Consider the following 22,877-nt stretch of genomic DNA (forward strand, 5'->3'; position numbering starts at 1 on the left):
TAAGCTCTGCAGCCTGAGCTCTATAATGCAAGGGCTATTAGAGTTTAGGATTTTGTCAATTCTTCGAGCATGATATCAATACTTAGTGAAATTCATAAACTTTGGATGCTACGTATTCTGTAGATACTGTTGTCAATTCATATCCTGAAGCAATTTACCCCGAAGGAACAATAGAACTAGAGTATTTTGAGTTCCTGCCAAACTCTATAACCCAAAATTTGAAGCATTTATCATAAACTCTGAGCGTTTGATTTCACGGATTTTGTGGAATTGTTACTCTGCGATTCTCTGGACTTTTGTCCGAACGTTAAAATCTTGCTATTCTGAACAATAATTGCCACCGTGAATATTTGATTCGGTAGAATTACAGATTCATATCATCATTTAGTAGAAATCTTCGTATGAACTCTGTGGATAATGCAAATTTTGCGAGCGATGGACTGTAATTATTTTGTACAACCTCTGAATTCTGGATTTGCACTAAAGTATGAACTACAACCTAAATTTTTAGGTCTTGGTTATGAAACCTTATTGGAGTCTGGTAACAGTTCCCAATGTGTACACGTTTTAGACTGAAATAAAACTGCATTGGAACTAGAGTCTGGAATAAGTACGATATCTTTCGAGATTTAGTGTTGTTTTGATCCTAAGCTTTAATCTTCAAGGTCTGCATTTTGAAGCGAAGACCCTTAACCGTGAGCTCCAAACTTTGAACTCTTCGTTAAATTTAACGTTTGCGATTCAATCTTAGTTCTGATGATAGAAACTTTTGCGGACTTAGCTTAAGTTTAACTCTGATTTCAACTTCTTAAGATTACACGCTCTACGGTCCTGAACTTTGAACCTGTAGCTCATACTGCGTTGCGCCATGAACCCAAATTCAGAATTAAAGAATCTGGAATTCAACGTTAAGTTGTAGTGTTCTGAAGACTATGTAAACCTTGTGGTATCTGTGTTCACTGTGAGCTTTGTGGATCCACAATTTTGAAGCAGAAGTCTCTAAACTTTACCTTCCGGTGCTGTGCTCTGAAATCCAAATTGCCAAGTAAATTTTAAAGTGTGTAGGCTTACAACAGGGAGAACTTTGGAATCTGCGAACCTTTTATTCTTGGCAGTGAACTCTGATTTCAACCTACAGAAATTCGACCATGGAACATTCAGGTTTTTATAATGTAAATCTGTAAGTCTAGAATATCGTTGTACTCTTAAGATAGTGGAAACTGGCATCTACAAAGTCTACAATGTTGCTTTGAGGGAAATCAGGACGTTTTGCTATGCGTTGTTCAAGTGTACTTGCAGAAATTTTAAAATAATAATTTTGGACGCTGCACAATATTTTCTCTGAGCTATGGACCTTTTTTTGGTGTTTAAATACTATACAATCTATGGACTCACTAAATTCTGTGAATGCTGTTATACAATCTAGTTATTTCAATCCAGATTTCAAAAAATCTGACTTGATGGACTACAGGATGTGCTGGGTTCTCAGTTCCGTAGCATGAATTTTAATACTCTGAACTGGATACCATGGATTCCAAACTCTGTGGATTAAGTAGATTCTGTAAACTTTTGACTCTGTGAGTTTCAGCCACGAGAACTCCATGGATCATGGATTTTTGGAGTATGAATGCTGTAGAATCCTACTATTGAAGAGTTCAAGATTCAGATTTCTATTCTTAAATATATGAATTTTGTAGGCTTTGGAATTAATAAACTCTGCATTCTTTAGTGGCATTCTTTTGGTTTTGCAGACTTAAAACTGATGTACTAAAAATGGCGTAATTCCCTATCACTATCAGGTATTTATTTCTCAATCAAGAAAAAAACAAGCCTTCGAGATGTATAAATATGCGTTTAATTACGTTTACCTCCAATATCTTCATAATATACCTTCGAAAAATGCGTTTACAATAAAATTTGTCCTCATTTCTATATATATAGTACTAGTAAAAATTTGAAATATAACTTAGCAATCGACACTTCGCTTAAACGAGAACGGTATTTTTTTTACTTTACGTGCGTACATAAATCCAAACACTACATTTCGCGCGCAAATGACCGCACTGCTTTCTTTTTTGCACATGCTCACTTCTCGAGTTTTTTTTTTTGGCACTGATTGGCGCGGTACATTTCTGCTTGAATCAAATTAACAACCTATTATTCAACATCATTCGTAACTCATTTGCAACGGAACAGGAACGGGCGAGGAGGGGGCTTACTGAAAAGCCGCACAGTAGGCGGTTAAACAAATGACTCGTATCTTGGTATAGACTAAATAAGCCTGCTGTATAAAAGCTGTTTAAGCCCTTTGCTTAATGTTAGAAACGAAAATTTTTTATTCGCTTTTTGGGCACACTTTGACAAGGTCATCTTTTATTTATAAGTGTGTTTTGTATATTGGTAATAAAAATGTTCAATTCGTTTACTTGGTATAATTGTGAGCCTTTACGCGGTTTATATAAATTTTACGCTCGTGATTTTTTAGAGATTGATCGAAACAAAAACTGTCTCTAAAGTCGTGTTCCCACAGTTTGTCATTGTTGTCGGATCGGTGGCGGATTGAATCGATGTCGCCGAATGTCATCGTGTCGTCTAGCCTCTCGTTCGGTTCGCTGCTAACGCAGCGGCGGCTGTCAATTTGCGTAGCGATTTATGTCGCGGCGGCGCCTCTAGATTATCCGCTAGTTTTCGTATATGTTTATGTTTTCTCTGTTAGTCGGATGAGTAAATTGATGATGATCTCAACAATGCGTGCTGCTTTCGCGGAATTTATTTTGTGGTTAGTAAGACACCCACACTTGCTCTGGTGACATTTTCTGAATATTATTCTCGGAATGGCCACGTTTTTTTATTTTTTATTTTATTTCAACAACCCACAGTATGATTACTGTTTGAAGCATGGCATAGGTCAGCACTTGCAGTGAAATGTCTAACATACGGAAGCATCGAATGCCACTTCGATGAATAAGCAATGTAAATAGAACAACCATTATTGAGCTACGCTACCCCGCCCATAGAAGAGCGCAGATTGAACGCAATTTCCGGCTCTCGGTGGATGCCACTCTGGATGCCGATTTGTTTGGATTTCGGATAAACTAAACAATTAAATAGTAAAACTGCTCTCGGCAAACTGCAGATCACTTTTGATCCGCTGGAGAGATTATTTTTTCGAGTTGAAAAATGTTCACCTACTTTTGCAGCATCTTGAAACAGAGAAACATTGACGGCGGCAGCAAGCGCCACATAATTTGACTGGCAGTTTGTGTAAACACAAAAATCTAGCAATTTGCAACAGCATCCCGAAACGCAAGGCCGTTCCGATAGGTTTCGGTACGAACACATGTGGGTGTACATTTACGGCCTCTTGCCGGTCGCATTCCTCAAACAAATCCCGTCGGTCGCTAGGAGACTGCGGAGCTGTCCCACTGTCAGATGGTCGCCAATCGCAGATGGCGGCGCGCGCGTCTTCTTTCCAGTCTGGGAACATAAAACCTTTTTTGTCTATTTTTTTTTGCTTTTGAAACCTTGAGCTTCGTTACAATTACAAGCTGAGTTTTGCTGAAATCTGGTGAACATGGATTTTAATTTGTTATTCTCTGGATTATGGCCACCGCCGCCATTGAACACTTTTGATTATTTCCTGGTGGACGATTATTGCACGATAGTTTGTACGACGCATCCGTTCTGCTATATTTTTTAACTAGTTTTCTGATTATAATGGATGGTTTTTATTTTAGTAGATTTTAAAACGATCGTATAAGATTGGTAAAAACTGTGTTCTTTTTTGATATATGATGATGCTTTTCTGATTGATTGGCTTCCGTGGTGATGAAAATGACACTTGTGGTCCTCGACACGCTGCTAAACGTTTTTGAAACGTTATGAAGTAATTACAAGGCTTAAGATTAAAGGTTTTTAATCGCTTCTGATGCTCAGTAAACTAGTATTACATTTTTTTGTATTTAATCCCAAACTAAAAGATATAACTCAATTCTAAATTTAACTCAAAGTCAATAAATACAACAGAAAAGTAATGCAAAATAATTAGCTTTCTATAAGAAACGTCAGTTTAAATTATCTACAATTTCATAAAAAACGGGCTACCATTTTAATCGACTAAACTCTTTATCTTATTTTTCTCTTTTTATGGAATTACTCTTGTGCATCCAAAGTTTTCCAAAGGTGAGCTTTTTATTACGTAGCTTTTTATTTTCCGAATTGAGCAAAACAATTGTTCAGTCCGGAGAATAGAAAGAAGCAGCTCACTTTAAAAATAGGTTGCTGGGCTTACTACAGAACGTTTTTGTAGGCCTAAAAATAAAAACAAACAAGATAAAGAATAGCGAATATGATAGATTAAGATAGATCATAAAACTGAAAATGATCCCGAAATAATGGCTTCTTATGCTATAGTTAAGTCGAAATCCGCTTAAGAATAACTTAATAAGCTGTAAACCAACAAAATTGTTTGATGGGCAGGCTTCCAAAGGCTGGAAGAAGTTGGAAGTTGGACATGAGGATTGGAGTCATCACTAATAGAATAGATCAAAAAGCTTTTGAAGACAAGAAAAATCGGAATTTAAAACAATATCGCATTCGATCCTAAATTAACTGATACTAAATGAGCCGGAGTTAGGCTTAACATGGTAAAAAATTATCGAAAACTACGCTTAAAAATTGACCGAACTTCGTGCTGTAATTTCGCCCGATTTTTTTTCGAAAATCATTAAAACTACCTACGTGCGTGAAACTCTGATCGCTTATTTGCACCGCAGAGGCATGCATAAAGTAGCCATGTGAACGCTATTTAATAGGTGAAAGCTAAGATTTTTACGCTCAAAATCGTTATGTAGAAAGAAAGCTAACCTCAAAATTGTATGGAAAAAGCCTTCGTCTAGTTTTATCTTATATTAAATTGATTCCAGATAAGGTTTACTGATTAAAATGTTTGCAAAACACAGAATGGAACAAGAATATGATTCCATATTTGGCCGTGAATTTGCAAAAACCAAAGCCAGATAAATCTTGGAATGGGTTCAAATTAGGCTCAAAATTTGTAAACATATTTACACTTAAAATTTTATTTCGAGGTTTGTAATGCAGCGTACCGATCAATGACGGTTTAACCTTAATTTACCTAGAATTCAGTAAAAAATACTGATCAGGATTCACGAATAAATAAGTCAGCTGCCATTTTTTTAAACTGAGCACTCAGTAGGGCCGTTTTCAGCAATGAATTACCGAGATTTGGTGGTAAATTCTAAGTGTGTTGAAAAGACCCGAACAAAAATGAAAAACAATATAGGAGTAGGCTTTCAATACCGGAAAAAAAAATTTCTAAATGTAAATGGTGCTTATTACGGGAGTCACTTCACGGTGAAATCAGAGTGAAGTGAACAAAACCCTATTACGGGACTCACGTAAGTGAGGAAAACCGTCGCAAAGTGACATCTGCTGCGGAATCTGGGTTATTATGAGTGTCATATCAGTGAAGTGAGAACGGAAAAAGCGACGTTTCGCGTGGAATTATTTCACGACCATTTTGAACGGTGGAATGATTCCACGAAGATGCCATAAGTTTTAAAGTTGATTGATATGTGATCTAATGGTAAATATTGGATTTATTCTTCAGTAACGAAACGAATCAGAATTTAATCCGTGCCGTAAAGCGGTAAAATTTTCATTTTTTTGCCCGATGAAAAAAATTCAAACTAGTTCAGGAAATTTTCGATACCGAAAAAAACATTTTTTTTGATGCCGAATGTCTTAGAAATGCAGAACACGTCAAGATATGGTGTTATCTAAAAAAACGGAAAAAACGACTTTCTGGGACTTAGAGATTTTTGAGCTGGGAAACAATCTCATTTCACTTGTCCTATTCTCAATTTCACTTCACGAAAGTGATTTTTGCCACCTCACTTGAGGTGGAATCGGGAATAGGTCTAAAAAAGTGAAGTGAGCGTGAGAGTGAAATATATTTCACCGTGAAGTGATTCCCGTAATAAGCACCAATATATCGATGAAAGAAAATTATTCCATTTCTAGTGTGGAAAAATAAATATAAAAATAACACTCTCACTGGATTTGTTAACGTTTGTAGTAGCTGTGACGAAGTTGGGTAATATCCATCCTTTAATGAATTTTGGTATCAATGGTGTTTCACGAATAAAGGCTTCACTTTCTTTGAGTCCGTCAAACCAATCGCAACGTTTTGGTTTATTTATCTCTAATTCCGAACTGACCTGGTGTCATAAGTGACTGATTTCGCCTGAAAATGACCACTGTGGAGGCGAGTCTCAGTATACTACGAAAGACCGTTTGAGCTGGGAGGCGACGAGAATTCACAATGAAAGTTATGCAAATGTTCTATTGGTACGCCAATAGCGTGGAGCTTTAGAAGCTGTCGGAAAAGAGTCAGTCCAGCAGGCATCTACGAAAGCTTCAATTTGACATCCGCCGAAGCCCAGGTGCTGAAGACAGTAGCGAAAAAATTTGCTGGTTATTTCGACGCGCTTGTTCAAGAGGAAGAAAACTTCGTTGGAGGTTCTATGATTCGACTCAAATCCCAAGCAAAAAAAAAAAAGAAAAGAAAACGGCCAGGAGTTGACAAATCCTGATTAGGACAGGTTGATCAGTGTTGTTCAATCGGAGATGCTACGAGCCAACCTTTTTGAGGACAATATAATCACCCTTGATTAGTCCGTTAGCATTCACAAGGTTAATAAGGAAGCTATTCAGCAGAATAAACTTATCGCTGAAAATGCCAGTGTTTCCAGCAGTGAAGTGAATGCCATTAAAAGTCATAGGGTTCCGAAAGAAAAAATGATCGACTGTAGGTGGTGTGGCCGAAGCTTTCTGGAAAACCTGTAACGCAGCAAGGAGAGTACCGAGGCCAATAAGATTGACTTTCAATAAGCCGAAAGTGATGGCGAAGGAAAAATCGTTGACTGCGCTACGACAGCTGTCCAAAACATGACGTCTAAATCGCTATCGGAGATCTCAAAGCTCAGGTTGGCCAGAAGGAGGGATTCAAAACGGTTATTGGAAAGTTCAGCGCACACCGGCTCACGAACGAAAACGGCTTTCGATTGATTGACTTTGCCGTTTCCAAAAACATGGCCATACGTAGTACCTACTTCCAGGATAGTCTCCCCTATCGATACACCTGAAGACCACTACAACAGACTGAAATATATATCGATCACGTTTAGCTTGATGTAGAGCACTTCTCGGGTATTATGGACGTCCGAACGTATCGTGGCGCAAAAATCGGTTCTGACCGCTATGTCCTGATAGTGAGAATGCGCCAGAGACTTTCGGTTGTCAACAACATCCGCTACCGTCTACCGCCACTATATGATCTGGAGCGACTTAAGCTCCTCGAAGCCGCTACTGAGTACGCGCAAAGCCTTGAGGCAGCATTGGTGTATAAGAGAGAGCTTACCGAAGTCCCTGTTGAGATCTGCTGGAGTACACTGCCTATAATCGCATACCAGCCCCATATGGATTTTTATCGTTTTCGAGTTAAGTATCAGAATCCATCTATTTCTTACTTTACTATCGATTAAGGAAACAAAAAAATATGTTTTATTTGGAAAAAGTCAGTAAAAAATATGAGGTCAAATTGTCCCATCTTAAAAATAACCGCATATCAGTCCCACCAAATGTTTTGCCTGAGTATGGCCATATTTTTTTCTTCAATCCATATAACAAAAAATTTGGTACTGTTCTTCAAGCTTCTTGCTTTTAAAAAATCATCAAATAATTGCTTAATGCAAGGTTGTTTCAAATAAATTTCACACAAAAGGTAACTTTAAATAGACACTGAAACTGCAACTTTTTCTTAAACTTTGTTCCCGAAAGGTTATTGGTTTCTTCAATCAGAAGAATGATAGCCTTGAGCAATTCTGCTTTCTGTAAGGAGTTTATTTCCTGTGGATGAGCTGCCCACTTCAAATGATCGTTCAAGTTGAAATTGTCAAAACTCAGAAGAAATCGTTTTCAGTTGCTTAGCTTAAAACAGTTTGTACCTCTTTTCATCGCCGTCGTCTTCCGTCAAGTCACTGTTGTAATGAAATTGGAAACTTCCGTTTCCCAATGCCACTTTTCCAATATGCTAAATGCACGGTCTAATTCGGAATAATTAAATTCAGTACGTATTGCGAAACACTGAAGACGTAAGAAAGGAAATTGTTCAGTAGCTTATCCAAGACTTCAACCTTATATTTTGCTTTTTTCAACGACGATCTTAAAGCCGGGGTAAGTAGAGGATGGACGTCTCCGCCATTCTCCATGCAGCTTATTGGGAAGCTGTCTGCGGCCATAAACGTTTGCCCATTCTCAAAATACTTGAGAAAAATATGACTACTCCTACACCGAGCGGTTGAAAGTGAGACTGGTATGCGATTATTTTGCTACTCGATGGCCTAAATAATCGCATACCAGTCTCTTCCTTAATTTTCATTGTATTTTTCACGGAAAAAGCAATTCTTCAATGAAGAAGTTATGATTAAAGTCTATTTCATTACATTATGTCGAAAAAATAAGAATAACCCACCCTAAATAGGTGAAATACCCAAAACAAGAAATATCTTCTAGCGCTGTTTTCTCAACTCGATGATTTTCCAGATGGGACTGATATGCGATTATAAGCAGTACAGTGAAAGCAGCTTTTAACAACACAGTGTAAAGTGCTGCTGGATTCTTCGAGAGGAATCGATGTGACGACAGGTTCGACGAGGAGTGTCAAACGATTCTATACGAGAGGGGAATTCATGCTGCAATAAAGGACCCGTCATAACGTCAGTCGCTACAAACAGAAACGAAGACAGCAGACTCGTTTTTAGCGAGACAAAAAGGGCCGCCTGGAAGCGCTGTAGTGTGAGGAGACGGAGCAGCAGCATAAAGATGGAGGAACCTTGACGGATGAATATGAGGAGATCGACAAGTGGAAGCAGTACTACAATAAACATCCGAATAGCACCGAGGCAGAGGACCAAAACGGCAGAAGGAACAGTTTCGTCAGCACGTCGGATGAGGGAGACTTCCACGTACCTCCACGATTAGTGAAGTTAAAGATGCTATCAAGCAGCTCAAGAACAACAAATCAGTTAGAAAGGATGACGTCACAGCGAAGGTTATCAAGCTGGGCCCGAATAGGTTGACTTTCTGTCTGTATCAGCTGATAGCCAGGATCTAGAAAACAGAACAGATATCGGAGGAGTGAAAGGAGGTAGTAATATGCCCAACACACAAAAAGGGTGACAAGTTGGAATGTGAGAACTACCGAGTGATCACGTTTTTCAGCGCAGCCCACGAAATGCTAATCTCAGTTCGCCGTCTTTCGCCGCTAGCACGAATGTTTGTGGGAAGTTATCAACTCGGCTTTGTGGATGAGCGATCGACAACAGACCAAATCTTTAGGCTGGTGCAAATCCTCCAAAAGTGTCACGAATACGAAGTCCCCACTCACACCGTATTTATAGATTTTTAAGTAGTCTACGATACTATCGACCGTGTAAAGCTATCGAAAGTTATAAACGGAAATGGCTTCCCTGTGAAACTATCAAGAACTATTAGGGCCACGATGGATGGTGTACAATGCTGTATATAGATTTCCGGTGCGTTATCAAGCCCGTTTGAAACACACAAAGGACTTCGACAAGACGACCTGTTCAACATTGCGGAATGTGCGGCCTTTAACATGCGGGGCACGATCTACAATAAATCCAGCCAGCTCATCTGCTTCGCTGACAACGTGTATTTTGTCGGAAGGACGTTTCAGACGGTTGCTGAATCAAGCAAAAACGAGAAGCAGAAAAGGTTAGATTGAAGGTGAATACGTCAAAGACCAAGTTCTGTTAGCAGGAGGAATCGATTGCGATAGGGTTTGCATAGCCAGTAGCGTATTGATCGACGGAGATGAGTTCGAGGTGAATGACGAATTTGTGTACTTCGGATCATTAGTAACCTCAGACAACAACTGCAGCTAGAAAATCCGCAGACGTATTGTAGCTGGAAGTCGTGCCCATTACAAACTCCACAAGACGTTGAGGTCTAGCAATCTTCGCCCCCGTAACCGGTGCACAATGTACAAGACAATGCTCGAGGAGGACTTGAGAGTACTAGCCGCTTTCGAACGTCGTGTGCTTAGGACCATTCTCGGGAATGAACCACGAGCTGGTGCAACTCTACGGTGAGCCCAGTATCCAGCCAAAGCTCACAGGGTACATTGGGCGAGCCATGTTTTGAGAATGCCGGATAACAATCGCGCGAAAACAGCGTTCGTCTCGAATCCGGCCGATACAAGATGTAGAGGCGCTCAGCGAACTGAGTGATTGTACCGAGGGAGCAAGATCTTGGAAGTGTAGGACGCTCAAAAAAACTGGAGGTAAGCTGCCATGAACCGAGTTCGTTGGCGTAACATTGTGACGCAATTGAAATCCGGAGAAATGTTTCACCAGGAAAGCAACTGAGTAAGACTGCATAGAGGGTTTATAACAGAATAACTCGGAAATCTTGTGGGCGTCAAAATATCCATGGACGACATACTTATCCATGCGAAGGACAATGAAACGCTCCAGAATATCAAAAAAGAGGTCATTCATAGATTGGACGTCAACGGTATGAAACTAAATTCAGAAAAAAAAGAAATTTGCAATCGATTTGTCCCAACTAACCTAGCCACAAGGACGAGCATACGGAGATGTTCTGCTACAGAATAACCTCCCAGTGGCATATGCAACAAAAAGCTTGTCGGCAGCCGAGCAAAACTATCCACAAATTGAAAAATAAGCGAGAGCAATAAGGTTCGGCTACAAGTTCCATAACCACATCTGGGGAGCAACGCCGACAATCTTAACGGATCATAAGCCCTTCTTACTTGTTACTGATTTTGTACGACGTTAAACCCCCCAACAAACAATTTGGTTGATTTCTGGCTTGTTAAACTGCTATTCGGCGGATTTCGGCTGAACTAAAGCCCCATAAGCTGTTGCACAATAAAATTGTTTGTTGGGCCAATTCCATGGGTGAATATGTATTGCAGAGGAAAGGATATTCCCGTTGCTGACGCCTTGAACTGTATCTGTCAGGCTAAAAGCCCTGCAGTCGAAGACGAATTATCGGACCAGCAAGAAGTTTATGCCGTTTCATGTTGGAGCCTTCAACCGAGGTACGCTGAAAGCGGACTACAGTGCGGGATAATACCCGGCAGGAATTATCTTCAGTGGCTGGCCCAGCAGTGATAAATTTGTTAGGAAAAATGTTCGTAATTATTTTTAGGTTTGTGAAAGTTGTCAGAATTAGATGGTTTAATCTTTAAGGGTGGAAAACATGTTGTGTCCGAGGCTGAACGACTGACGGTTCTGAAAGAGATTCACGAGGGACATTGCGAAATTATAGCGTTGATCAGAAGAGCTCGTGAGTTTGTGTTTTGGGCGGGGATGGAAAACGCAATTTTTACGATGGACCAAATCTTTACCATACGGCAAATCCACCAGAAATGCCGTAAATACAGAACCCCCACGCACCACCTATTCATCGACTTCAAAGCTGCCAAATGACAACATCGACCGAAATGTGCTATGGAAGGTCATGAACGAAAACAGCTTTCCTGGGAAGCTGATTAAACTGTTAAAGGCTACGGTGGATTGGACGCGGTGCTGTGTGCGAGTTTCGAGTTGATTGTGGGGTCCATTTAAATCTCGCCGACCGACAATGCCTAGGCAGTTACATTACGATCGACGGCAATGAGTTTGAGGTAGTCGACGAATTTGTCTATCTTGGCACACTGGTAACTGATGACAATAATATCAGCTGTGAGATCCGGAGGTGTATTATCAGCGGAATTCGTGCCTACTAAGGGCTCCACAAGCAATTGCGGTCGAACAGACTAGGCCCCCGTACGAAGTGTAACCTGTACAAAACGCTCATAGAACCAGTTGTTCTCTACTGCCATGAAACGTGGACAATGCTCGAGGAGGACCTGCGAGTGCTCGAAGTTTTCGAACGACGGGTACTGAGGACGATCTTTGGTGGTGTGCCGGAAAACCGAATATGGACGCGAATGATGAACCATTAGCTCGCGCAACTCTATGGCGAACCCAGTATTCAAAAGGTAGCTAAAGCTGGACGGATATGCTGGGTTGGGCATGTTGCAAGAATGCCGGACAATTACCCTGCGAAGATGGTGTTTGCCTCGAATCTGGTAGGAAGAAGACAACCAGGGTGCAGCGGGAAAGATGGGTACACCAGGTGGAGTGAGATCTGGCGGGGAGATCGTGTACTCCCCAGCGATTGGAAAGCGGCAGCCAATAATCGTGAGAATTTGAGAAACTTTGTTAATCAGGCCATGTCATTACGATGGAATGCCAGATAAATAAAAAAAAATAATTTGCGATGTCCATATCGCTTTGCTGATCCTTTCTGGTTCCACACATAATCTCATTGATGATACAACATAGGAATAGATGAAATTGCAGGATGTTAAGACATTGAACGAAAGAATCGACTTAGGTAAACGAACTGAACTGAAAACTGGTAATTCCGGCGTCATTGCGGCATAGGATGAGTGAATTGACACATGAGGGACATTCTGAGCAATCGATAATGAAGAGGTCGTGAGCGCTGTTGGTGGCCCGGCATAAACCAGGATGTTGTTAAAGTCTGTGAAAGGAGCCAGGGATGCCAACTTGTGCAATCTTCGGCCCGTTCCGAACCCAAGATGCGTCAGGCGCTTCCGGAAAAACCTTGGATTAATATCGCAATAGATTTTCTAGGACTGTTCACGAAGATTAGAAGGCAGAGCTCAATAATGTTTAGAGTTATACAACAACACTCCCAAGCTATTATCGGGAAAGCCCTTTGCACTTTACTACAGGGAAGAAAACTACGCTCGAAACTGCCTCAAATTGAAAATTTGGAAACCGAACCACCATGCTTCGATTTCAGGGAACAGGATTTGGCCTAGAAGCTAAAAAGCTCCCTTCGAGCAAGCTATCTGTCAATTTCCTTAAGGAAAAATTCACAGTGTTAGATAGGAACGGATCGAACGTGACCATACAATCAAATTATCCCGAAAGACAATACGACGTTCCTGGCACATCTCAAGAAATGGGGTGGGGATACTCTGAACGGTCGCCAATCTCCAGCATCTGTTCGTCCGAGTTACGCAGTAGACCCAAGTGACCCAAAGTCTGTTGCTGCTAGACGCTCGCGGCGCACCATCAATCCACCCAGCAGATTTAAATCCTCAAATCATGAAAACAAGTAAGTTTAAATGTTCTCCAACCTAAATAAGTTTCTCTGAAACTGACACCAACTAACACGTCTCTCTCTAAGCGCTACCTGTTTGCTAAAAGAGAACTAAACTATATCGCCTGACGGTAAACAAAGTTACCAGTATCTGTCAAACTCAGATGCGTGACGTCACCGTGCGGTGGTCTATTTTCAACTAATTTATGTGTTGCTCATTGCAGACAGCTTGAATATTCTATAAAAAAAAAAACAGCTATGAAAAAGCCATTCATTGGCATCGTAAAAATATCCAGCACAAGATATTTGTTGCGACTGTCTGCAACTCAGCAAAAACATAGTAATCAATGACGTGTAGAGATGTTGACTGTTTTTCACCAGTATTGTTCGACTCACTTCATTTTTGTTTCGATTTCTCTCATAATTCATCCCCTGAAACCTTATTCAAAATAGTTTAACTTAGCCACAACTTATAAAAACATATTACAATCGAGGCGAGTTAATAACCACACCATGTCGTCTCACATCTCGAATCGCAAATCAAAGCAGTGAATCAGCATCACCGTTTTCTTCTTTTAGTTCCGTTCGCCGTGTGTGGCCTTTGTTTTTTTTTATGGTATTGAATTGAACAATTATTTCTTCTCTAAAACTTCTAGTTAATATTTTCGTGTGTTTTTTGCTGTTGTTGTCGTTTGCTTTGTGTATGAGGTACATAAAAACGGTTTCGATAAAAAATTTGCGTTAGGACGCGTTTGATTGTGCGAGTTAAAAAACGACGTCTAAATTGGTTGGTTCTGTTTTGTTTTTGTTACTGACTACTGCTGCTTACTACTCATATTACGAAGCGAACGGTGGGCTATTGTTAAAATTTATGTTGAGAACTTGTTCGGCTGGTTTCGTTTGCTGTTTTTTTAGCACTCCTCCAGAATGGAATGGACAGTATGAATAGTTTTGATTTATGTTTTTGTATAATTACTTTTATCGTGAAAGTTCTATCATTTTCTTATGAGCATATATTTGCCGGTTTGTTTTTCTTCTCGCAATTTGAAGGTACAATTTTTCAATGAGTTTATTATTACTAACGTTAGTCGACAGTTTCTGTGTGTTTGGAGTATTTATCAGTTTTTTTTTCTTTTGATTACATCATTTAACATCGTCTATAGGGTGATTCCTGGGTTCCACCTGCTACACAGGATAAACATTAATAGATCCAGCTCACAGTCATGGAACGAGAGTACAGCTAGTAATACGAGTATAGAGGAAGATTAGGAATAGTGAGAAAGAGACAGTCTGTTTAAGCGATAGTTGAGCGGTACTTCAGAAGAAAACGGGTTTCAACAAACGAAAGGAAAATGTGGTTTCTCCTTCGGCGGGTGCCCTGCAGCCCTTCTCCTAATCACATCGATATGGGTTTTAGCCTTAAGATCTAGGGCGGACCGAGATCGAATTACATGTAAGCCGGCTTCATTTTGTACGCCCGTTTCCAAATTTCGCACAAGCACACGGTACTGTGGAAGCGATAGAAGATGGCCAACGGCATGGAGACGTGCGTTATGATGGTCCATGCCCAGAGGCCGTAGAAGTGCAGCTGTATCGGATGCGATTCCGCCCGGGACTTCTCCAGTGTGTTGATGGCCCACATGGCCAGGTTGCTAACTAGCAGGAAAGTAACGATTTCCCGGCCGGGCTTTTTCCGAATGTGCTCCTGCGTGGCGGCCGACCGTCGACTCGCATCGAGAATGAACATCGTCTGGCAGGCGGTTTCGACTAGTGAAGCGAGGGCAGTAATCAGCACCAGGACCGTGTCCCGTCGCATCATGAACTGGCCACCGATGACGGTGAAGGTGCTGTACAGAAATGATCCGGTTTGGCCTCCAACCAGTAGGATATCATCTAGACTGAAGCTGCGGAATGCGTCGTACTGCATGTGTCTCACCTGAAACATCCCGATCAGGGTCGCGGCAGTCGTCGTCCCGTACAGCGTCAATTCGCAGATGTTCACTTCGGTTACGGCCAGGCTCACGAACTCTGGCCTTGAGATCAGCACGAAAAATAGTATCAGCGAGATGATTGTCAGCACTAGAATCAGGATGCCGATGAACAGGCCTTTGTGAGCACCGGCGCAATCCACCGAGTAGTGATGGGGCGAACGTTTCATTGGCTGCAGACTCTCCTGGCGTTGAATCGGGTCCATCTGTGGTCGACTGATGCTGCGCCACATTACGTACAAAATGGCGGCACAGATCAGCGAGTATTCGATCGTGCACGGGAACAGAAAGGGGGACGCATCCTGAACCAACGTTCCGATAATGTTGGACCGGCGACACTCGAAGATATTATGCGGCCCTTTCAGTCCTCGAGCGACTCGGAAATGTGCGACCGTCTCCACCGGATGCGGTATCAGCTTGTTACCTAAAAAATATCCATAATTAGAATTTTATCAGGAAAAAATTGGTTTCGTACTACCTAGTCGATGCGATATTCGCAAAGTGCGATTCTCCGGATTGTAGAAGGTCAAAATTTCGTGCTTCGTCTCCTGAATCAGTACCGAAAACCAAACCGAAAGGTTTGTGCCGATCATGTGCATCAGCCCGAATCGGGCCAGGATCTTGTGGCGATAGACTTTGATTTGCTGAGAAAAAAATCCACTTAAAATCAAATACTTATTTGACAATCTTTGACAAAACTCATTTACCTCGTTATTCAGAAAAATGAAATACATCTGTATGAAGATGAACGCCATCCGGGTTGCGGGGGTCAGAGCCAGCAGTACGTTGTGGCACTTGGTGTCCCGCTCCAGTTCGAAGTACTGACCGAATTCCAGTCCCGAGTAGATCATACTACCAATGCCGAAGGCTGTAATAAGCGAAAATCGTCTATTTCACTGAAAAAAAGTGAAAGCCAATCCTGCACTTACCAACGGCACCCATCCGCAGATAGAAACTGCCGAAGTGTTGAATACGGGAGGCGGAAATTGCCGATGCCAGAGACATCCGCCGCATCGGGATCATCACCTTCGGCTCGGAGCTGGCGGTGTCCGCCTCGCTATCCGATCGTTCGCCACTGTCGGTGGAAGTGCTGCTTCGGCGGGCAATTTTTTTGCCCGGTTTAGCTGGAATCATAAAGATAGTGTTGTTAATAATACAGGTTTCCTGAAGTCGCCGAAGGAAGTACAAACTTACATTTGACAGGTGAAACTATCGGGGTTTTTGGCCTTCCCCACATCAGAGTTGTGTACATAAAAAACAGAAATATCATGCTGCCTATGTAGAGGTACAGATAGAAGCCCTAAAATCGAGAGAAAGAGAGGATAAAAATTATTCATTACGAATTGTTTTTGTTTTTCTATTTTCATAAATCAGAACTTTTTAACATCTCTCCCAAGATTACTAAAAAATGCTATCATTACAAAGTGAAAGTGGATTTCTCATGGACGCTCGTTTTGTTTGTTTATAGAATTTTCCTTTACAGGTTGTTTCACTATCACCTTAAGAGTACATTTAAGCACTGAAACTTATACGATTTCTTCAAAAAAAATTAAGCTCTGCAGCTTTTTACAATTAATAAATTTTCTTTAGTTTGGGGTATTTGATCAGCTCAAGTCAGTTTAAGCAGTTTTTCATCTGCATTTATTGTTATGAATTGAGAGTAAACTTACTTCATAACGACTAAAATGCAGTTAAAAACCCCTTAAAAACATGCTGGGCCGCAAAAAACCAAACGTTTGCTCGACACTGATTTTTTTAATTATCCTGCAGCTCCCATTATTCGTAAGGTTCGGTAAAATTGTAATAAAAAAAATCTCCAGTATGTATCGAAGCTATACTGTTTGTTAATACTGATTTTTTTATATAACGCTGTTCGAGAGAAGCAAAAAAAATGCTGTCCTGAATCTTAAAGTTTTCTACACTGGCTATGGGCACCAAAATTCACGGGAATGGTTAAAAGTTATAGTCTTTCTTTTTTTCAGTTTGAGCTCTAGAGTCACACCTGTGTTGACCAGTGTAATTATCAGAGTTCTCATCCTGCTATGTGTTGGCTGATCCTACACCGAAGACACCAAAAACATATCCGAGTCGAAAACAGCGTGGTATTGGTATCGAGAATCTACTACGGTATAAACAAATAAATAAATTTGTAAGCATATTAGTTTTATTAATTTTTAGATTATTTCATGAGAGAATTACATTTTTTGTGCTAGCACTTCCATTTTTGAGTTTTAAAGTAGGCATTGTATGTGATTTTTTCGAGGATGCGAAAAATTAACACGGGCTGACGGTGTTATTTAGACTTAGAAAAAAAGTCTCTCGTTCAGACGGGACTCGACCCGCAATCTCCAATGTCTCCGGCATGGTGTTGGCCAATTAAACTACTGAGGCGATGCAAAAAAAGTAATTAGCTCATAAAGCAGTCCCGGCAGTTACAGAGTCCGCTTTGGTAAGCCGGTGGTCGTGGGTTCGAATCTTAGTAGAATCAGGCCATTTGGGTTTCAAAGGACTTTAGCATGAGTTTACTCTCAGGCTCCCCATCACGTACCCCTTTAAAAAGAAAATGATCCCAAATTAAGCTCAGAATGGCCGAAATCGACTTTTAAACGCCAGAAAATACCAAAATAGGAAATGATCTCAAATTAAACTCAGAATCGCCAAAACTCCTTTTAAAGGCCAGAAAAGGCCTAAGAAAATTATCCCAAATTAAGCTCAGAATCGCCAAAAATGGCTTCTAGAGTCCAGAGAAGGCCTAAAAAGAAAATGACCTCAAATTAACCTCAGAATGGCCGAAATCGTTTTCTAAAGGCCAGAAAAGGCCGAAAAACGAAATGATCCCAAGTTAAGCTCAGAATCGCCCAAAACACCTTCTAATGGCCAGAAAAGGCCTAAACAAAAATGATCCCAAATTATGCTCAGAATCGCCAAAAACGCCTTTTAAAAGCCAAAAAGAAAATGATCCTAAATTAAGCTCAGAATCGCCAAAAACACCTGCTAAAGGCCAGAAAAGGCCTAAAAAGAAAATGATCCCAAATTATGCTCAGAATCGCCAAAAACGCCTTTTAAAGGCCAAAAAGAAAATGATCGCAAATTAAGCTCAGAATCGTCCAAAACACCTTCTAAAGGCCAGAAGAGGCCAAAAAAGAAAATGATCCCAAATTGAGCTCAGAATGGCCGAAAACACCTTTTAATGATCAAAATTAAGCTCAGAATCGCAAAAAACGCCTTTTAAAGACCAGAAAAGACCAAAATAAAAAATGATCCCAAATTAAGCTCAGAATCGGCAAAAAACACCTTCTAAAGGCCAGAAAAGGCCTAAAACGAAAATGATCCCTAATTAAGCTCAGAATCGCCAAAAACGCCTTCTAAAGGCCAGAAAAGGCCTAAAAACAAAATGATCCCAAGTTAAGCTCAGAATCGCCCAAAACACCTTCTAATGGCCGAAAAGGGCTAAAAAGAAAATGATCTCAAAATATGCTCAGAATCGCCAAAAACGCCTTTTAAAGGCCAGAAAAGGCCTTAATAGAAATTGCTCCCAAATTAAGTTCAGAATTGCCAAAAACGCCTTCTAAAGACCAGAATAGGCCAAAAAAGAAAAAGATCCCAAATTAAGCTCAAAGCGTCTTCTAAAGGCTAGAAAAGGCCAAAAAAGAAAATTATCCCAAGTTAAGCTCAGAATCGCCAGAAACGGCCAAAAAAGGAAATGATCTAAAATTAGGCTCAGAATCGCCATAAACGCCTTCTAAAGGCCAGAAAAGGCCTAAAAACGAAAATGATCCCAAGTTAAGCTCAGAATCGCCCAAAACACCTTCTAATGGCCGAAAAGGGCTAAAAAAGAAAATGATCCCAAAATATGCTCAGAATCGCCAAAAACGCCTTTTAAAGGCCAGAAAAGGCCTAAATAGAAATTGGTCCCAAATTAAGTTCAGAATTGCCAAAAACGCTTCTAAAGGCCAGAATAGGCCTAAAAAGAAAAAGATCCCAAATTAAGCTCAAATCGTCTTCTAAAGGCCATAAAAGGCCAAAAAAGAAAATGATCCCAAATTAAGCTCAAATCGTCTTCTAAAGGCTAGAAAAGGCCAAAAAAGGAAATGATCCCAAATTATGCACAGAAACGCCAATAACGCCTTTTAAAGGCCAGAAAAGGCCAAAATAGAAATTGGTCCCAAATTAAATTCAGTCGCCAAAAATGGCTTCTAAAGGCCGGAAAAGGCCTCAAAAGAAAATGATCCCAAATTAAGCTCAAATCGTCTTCTAAAGGCTAAAAAAGGCCAGAATAGAAATTGATCCCAAGTTAAGCTCAGAATCGCCAAAAACGCCTTTTAAAGGCTAGAAAAGGCCAAAATAGGAAATGATCTAAAATTAGGCTCAGAATCGCCAAAACGCCTTCTAAAGGCCAGAAAAGGCCTAAAAAATGATCCCAAATTAGGCTCAGAATCGCCCAACACGCCTTTGAAGGCCAGAAAAGGCCGAAAAAGAAATTGATCCCAAATCAAGCTCAGACTCCTTCTTCTTAATATAACAAGTCCCTCTTAGAATAAACCTGGCCAGAAAGGAACGTTAGGTGTAGCCTCAGTTCAGGGAATTGTAATTTGGCGATATTGGTAGGATAGAAAAGAGGCTCGGTATAGTAGAACAGTAAGATTGAAATGAAAGGGTAAACTCTCACATACATGCACGGATATAAATAAAAAAAAGGCGTATCATTCATTTCAATAATGATACTGCAAATAATATGAAGTGCGGAGTACAGAAACAAATGATCCCAAATTAAGCTCAGAATCGCCAAAAACGCCTTTTAAAGGCAGAAAAGGCCAAAAAACAAAATGATCCCAAATTAAGCTCAGAATGGCCGAAATCGTCTCCTAAAGGCCAGAATTATAGGCGATATTGTTAGGATGGACAGAGGCTCGGTGTAGTTAGTAGAGCAGTAAGCTTGAAACGAAAAGGTAACACTTACACACAAGCACGGATATTAATGATAAGCGTATCACTTGCTTTAATAGTGATACTGCCAATAATATAAAGTGCGGAGTACAGAAAACACCTGAGTAATATCACAGTAGATCTAATCTCGGGTCGCAGTTATGAGTCCACACAAAAAAAGTCCCAGCTAAACGGAACTCTTCCATAAGATGCGTTTCGGTGGAAGATTCACAAGCAACTGAATCACCTAGTCGTCTTATCTGGCCCGGATTTAAGGGTTTGCCAAGGGGGCAAATGCCCCGAGCCTCCCGACTCTAGGGGCCCTCTTAGACGAAGTGACGACCTTTATTTTTTTCCTGTCACCTTCTCCAGCGAAGTGAAGGCGTAGCACAATTTTTCGTCGTAATTTTTGAACAAAAAGGGCACTACGAAATAATTTGCCCCGGGCCCTATAACACCCAAATCCGGCCCTGCGTCTCTTTCCATCAGGTATAGTGGAGATATAGTGGAGGGTGATCGATATTGGTCTTAGGGACACTCTCTCCCCATAAGTTAAATCGGCCAACACCATGCCGGAGACGTTGGAGATTGCAGGTTCAAGTTCCGTCTGGACAAGAGACATTTTTTCTAAGTTTAAACCCCACCCCCAGCCCGTGTTTAAGCCAATCCTTTTGTGAACACTGTTCCGTTAAGCTACCGCAAATGAGATATGAATGAAAGCAATAAAAAAATGATGAAAATATGAAAACATAAATGAAAACTACTTAACAAACTCGCAAAAACGTATGATATAGCAGATATTAGAAAGAGAGACGAAATACACATCAAATGAAGAGACAAAACGCTTTACAAACAATATAAAATTATACCAAAATAAAAAAATACCAAACTAATGAATATAAAACAAAACTGAAAAGAACAGCCAAACTCGAATACAGTGTTATCCCTGATATAATTAAAATGAAATGCATAACATTAGTAATGTTTGATCAACAGAATTTCTCATAAATCAATCAATGTACATACGAAACCTTTTAAAAATCAATCGATAGTACAAAATATGGTCTAAGAAGAAAACAACTGATCAAAAACTCGGCTAATAATCGCTAAAAATCAGTTCAGTTTCGAAGAAATTACAATTTTAATGCAGCAGAACTTGTGGTTTGACTGCCAGTTTTATGTTGATGCAGGTTCTTCTTCAAACATGCTACATTAAAGCGGTCCAAAATGTTTAATTTGAGCTTAAAAAAACAATGAAACAATGAACAATGACGAAACTCTATTTTTTACATTTATTTAGACATATATTAAGCAGGAAACTTTCTTAGTTTTCAAGTGAAACCAATAGAATAAGTCTAAATGGTATACAGCCACTCTAGGAAAGAATATACAAGAAACTATTAATTTAAATAACTCTAGGTAGAGAGGAGTTTCTCTTTTCATCAAATGTGGCTCTTTATCAGCCCCTGGAATGCTCCCAACAAGGAACCAAGAAATGATCAAATAACATGAATCACGAAAAAAACGTCAGAACTGACAATCATGTTAACAAGAAAATGTAACAATGAAAAATTATGAAAATGATGAACATAACAAATGTAAAAATAACAAGAGGGCCAACAATTACTAAAATGCCAAAAACGAGGTAATTCATCGAATGTTGTCAATTGAAGATTAACATAAAATACGGAAAAATAGAAACAATATCTGTAAATTATTTACAAATAAAACATATTGGAAAAACGGGCATTCGACTAATTAATGCAAATTTTGGGATGTCACTGCAAAAAAAACAACACTGCTGATATAAAATTCAGATGTATTTCTTATGAGTTATGAAAAAAACGAAAATTCAGAATAAATATTTTGTAGCGAATATATTCGAAACTAATAAATTATTTGATAAAATTTTACTACAGTTTTTCAAAACAGGTTGAATTTTAAGATTAGGCTCAATTTTAGCGGTTTTATTATTAAACTATTTTTGACGCGATATTCTCTTATTTTTAATAGCAGTCATTTTTTATCTGATTTTTTATTTTATATCAACAATTTTTTTTGAGTATATGTATAAATGTTATTAGAATGTTTTGAATGTTGTCGTTTTTCTCCTTCACCAGTTCAAAATTAAGTCAATGTTATTTCGATTGACAGGTTTATCTCAGTTATTTTTTAACTGCTTTGGCCTAATTTCGTGTTAGAAATTTTGCTTGATTTGCCGATTGAGAGTTTACTATTATTAAATTTACCAAGATTCATGTCAATATTGTCACGGTGCTAACAATCTTCACTTTCGAAATTTTTATTCACAACTAATAATTTCAATTGAATTGACATGGCGACACAAGTAGCAGAATAAAATTTGTTCAATCTAAGCAAATGAAAAAATTAAAATAAGGCAATTTATTAGGATCGGAACTATAAAGACTGTTTTCAAGATTTTTATATTTTTACATTTTTACATTTCCACAAATTATATCGCATGTAATCATATAAAACTTTTATATTTTTATCGAAATAATAAATGTGTCTAAATCACAAAAACAAAAATTCATAGGAAATTCAACGTAAATTTATTCGGATATATAGTTTTTTCTTGATTTTTCTTACAAAATTTTGTTAAATAAATTGTACCGGAATTCCATCATTATAAGCACAGAAAAGTGAAGCAGTTGAATCTCATAAGTAAGCTGGTTTGATCACGATACA

The 22,877-nt window shown here is 39.5% G+C and overlaps 1 protein-coding gene across 2 annotated transcripts in view; it reads right to left on the reverse strand.

Annotated features, from left to right (window-relative positions):
• Positions 1–1,832: 1,832 nt before the first annotated feature.
• LOC129721490 (proton channel OtopLc) overlaps positions 1,833–22,877 on the reverse strand; it is a 65,822-nt gene continuing 44,777 nt past the window's right edge. For both annotated transcript variants that reach the window (XM_055674139.1, XM_055674148.1), the window contains exons 4-8: positions 16,437–16,542; positions 16,172–16,366; positions 15,950–16,110; positions 15,721–15,886; positions 1,833–15,666 (exon numbers count right to left, since the gene is read on the reverse strand). In XM_055674139.1, coding sequence (XP_055530114.1) covers positions 14,702–15,666; positions 15,721–15,886; positions 15,950–16,110; positions 16,172–16,366; positions 16,437–16,542 — 1,593 coding nt within the window. In that variant the 3' untranslated portion in view covers positions 1,833–14,701. The remainder of the gene's footprint in view (positions 15,667–15,720; positions 15,887–15,949; positions 16,111–16,171; positions 16,367–16,436; positions 16,543–22,877) is intronic.

Source organism: Wyeomyia smithii, chromosome 1 (assembly GCF_029784165.1).
Source record: "Wyeomyia smithii strain HCP4-BCI-WySm-NY-G18 chromosome 1, ASM2978416v1, whole genome shotgun sequence".
NCBI classification, from domain to species: domain Eukaryota; kingdom Metazoa; phylum Arthropoda; class Insecta; order Diptera; family Culicidae; genus Wyeomyia; species Wyeomyia smithii.